Source organism: Hyalella azteca, unplaced genomic scaffold (assembly GCF_000764305.2).
Source record: "Hyalella azteca isolate HAZT.00-mixed unplaced genomic scaffold, Hazt_2.0.2 contig11278, whole genome shotgun sequence".
Lineage (NCBI taxonomy): Eukaryota > Metazoa > Arthropoda > Malacostraca > Amphipoda > Hyalellidae > Hyalella > Hyalella azteca.
Genome location: NW_025941279.1, coordinates 6,129 through 8,701, shown reverse-complemented (window position 1 = coordinate 8,701; position 2,573 = coordinate 6,129). Strand labels below are relative to the sequence as shown.

The 2,573-nt window shown below is 49.1% G+C and overlaps 1 protein-coding gene across 1 annotated transcript in view; it reads right to left on the bottom strand.

The window, feature by feature from the left end:
- The window catches only part of LOC108672957 (bestrophin-2), a 12,419-nt gene extending 9,913 nt beyond the window's left edge, over positions 1-2,506 (bottom strand). The window contains exon 1 of the mRNA XM_018160724.1: positions 2,333-2,506. Within this exon, the coding sequence (XP_018016213.1) occupies positions 2,333-2,506 (174 nt within the window). The remainder of the gene's footprint in view (positions 1-2,332) is intronic.
- Positions 2,507-2,573: the final 67 nt, after the last annotated feature.

Genomic DNA, 2,573 nt, shown 5'->3' with positions numbered 1-2,573 from the left:
TTAGGGGTTAGGGGGGAGGGTTTTTATATATATAGGGCAGCTATAGAAGGTATGATAGTTTATATATGGACGTTAATAATTTATCTATGGGGGCTCTGGGGCAAAAAGGGGGTTGTTATATATAGGGATGTTTAGGGGGGTTCTAGTGGGGGGACCCTAGGGGTAGTTGCAATATATATATAAAGGGCAGCAGCTATAGGAGGGTTAATAGTTTATGTATGGAGAACGAGAGGGGGGCGTTAGGGGGGCTCTGGGGGGGTTGTGCTATATATAGGGCAGTTATAGGAGGTGTAATAGTTTATATCTAGGGAGATATTGACAGGCTCTCCTAGAACATCTAGGGGAGAGAGAGAAGGGGGTAAGACGATAGTTAGCAGGGGGCGTTGCCCCCCCTGGGGGTTGGAGGGGGCGTTCTCACCCCCCCCCATCGATCTCCCTTGATCGATGGGGGGGCAGAGGGAGGGGGGGTGCTGTAACCCCCACACCTGTACTCTACTCTAGGCAGCCCCCCTAACCCTATCTAGGCAGCCCCCTAACCCTATCTAGGCAGCCCCCTAACCCTATCTAGGCAGCCCTCTAACCCTATCTAGGCAGCCCCTAACCCTATCTAGGCAGCCCCCCTAACCCTATCTAGGCAGCCCCCTAACCCTATCTAGGCAACCCCCCTAACCCTATCTAGGCAGCCCCCTAACCTATCTAGGCAGCCCCATTACCCTGTCTAGGCAACCCCTCTAACCCTATCTAGGCAGCCCTCTAATCCTATCTAGGCAGCCCTCTAATCCTATCTAGGCAGCCCCTCTAACCCTATCTAGGCAGCCCTCTAACCCTATCTAGGCAGCCCCCAAACCCTATCTAGGCAGCCCCCTAACCCTATCTAGGCAGCCCCCTAACCCTATCTAGGCAGCCTCCTAACCCTATCTAGGCAGCCCCCTATCCCTATCTAGGCAGCCCCCCTAACCCTATCTAGGCAGCCCCCCTAACCCTATTTTGGCAGCACCCTAACCTTATCTAGGCAGCCCTCTAACCCTATCTAGGCAGCCCCCTAACCCTATCTAGGCAGCCCCTAACCCTATCTAAGCAGCTCCTAGCCCTATCTAGGCAGCCCCTAGACCTATCTAGGCAGCCCCCTAACCCTATCTAGGCAGCCCCCTAACCCTATCTAGGCAGCCCCCTAACCCTATCTAGGCAGCCCTCTAACCCTATCTAGGCAGCCCCTAACCCTATCTAGGCAGCCCCCCTAACCCTATCTAGGCAGCCCCGTAACGTGCCACCACAGCACCCGTAACGGGCCACCACATCACCCGTAACGGGCCACCACATCACCCGTAACGGGCCACCACGTCACCCGTAACGGGCTATCATCACTAATGCAGGCGCCCGAAGTTTGGCGGCACGTTAGCTTTTGTTTACAAGCAGCGGCGCGCGACACAACCTCCTCCCGTCACGGCCAGCGGGTAACTGACGAGCCCGCGTGGGCCGCGCGGCCGTGAGCAAGTTAACTAATTTAGGGTGGCAAAAAACGGCCAAATACGCGGGCAAAAAAGGCCACGCTTGTCACACAATTTAAACTTTAATCAAAATATATTGATTTGTTTGTATTTTGCAACGTTCAAAGTAAATTTTTATACCTTATAGACATTCAAAATTGCACCTTGTTTAATGTCTTCATATATCTTTGCGCCAAATTCAATTGTCAGAATGTCTTGCTACAATTTTGGCCGGAAAAAGGCCCATCTTGCAACACAGGGACAGAGGCCCTTTAGGCCATTAGCATGACGACTGCGGTGACAACAGCAGCGGCAACAGCAGCGGCAACAGCAGCAGCAGCTGCGGCAACAGCAGCGACAACAGCAGCGGCAACAGCAGCAGCAGCTGCGGCAACAACAGCGATAACAACTACTGTTATCACTGCTGGTTTTCCCAGCGTCCTGTCATCTGTATTTTTTACACAGCTGTGCTGTGTTGTGTTGTGTACATAACTGCTGTGTTGTACACATTATACATTTTATCTTCATGTATTAATAAAATGGTTCAATAATAATAAAATATTAAATGAATAATAAATTTTAAACTTCATTCGTTTTATCTCTTTTTATTAATTAATTAATTCATATTTAATATTTATAAAATGTTAAATAAATAATAAATATTTATTATATTAATTCCTAATTATTAATAATTAGGAAATGAATAATTAATAATAATGAGGAAATAAGATAATTGTTCTCTTGATTCATTTTATTTTTATTTATTAATTCATGTTTTATTTAAAATAATAATTTATTTAATTTGTCTTATTTTGCTGCTGATAAAAAACGCTGGTCATGCCGACCGCAGCAACGACATTCCGGGCGTTCCCCGCCGCTGCAGCCACAGCCACAGCAGCCACAGCCACAGCAGCCACAGAAGCCAGCAGTAACAGCCACAGCAGCCACAGCCACAGCAGCCACAGAAGCCAGCACCACAGCCACAGCCACAGCACCACAGCCACAGCCACAGCAGCCATAGCAGCCACAGCCACAGCAGCCACAGCCACAGCAGCCACAGCAGCACAGCCACAGCAGCCAGAGCCA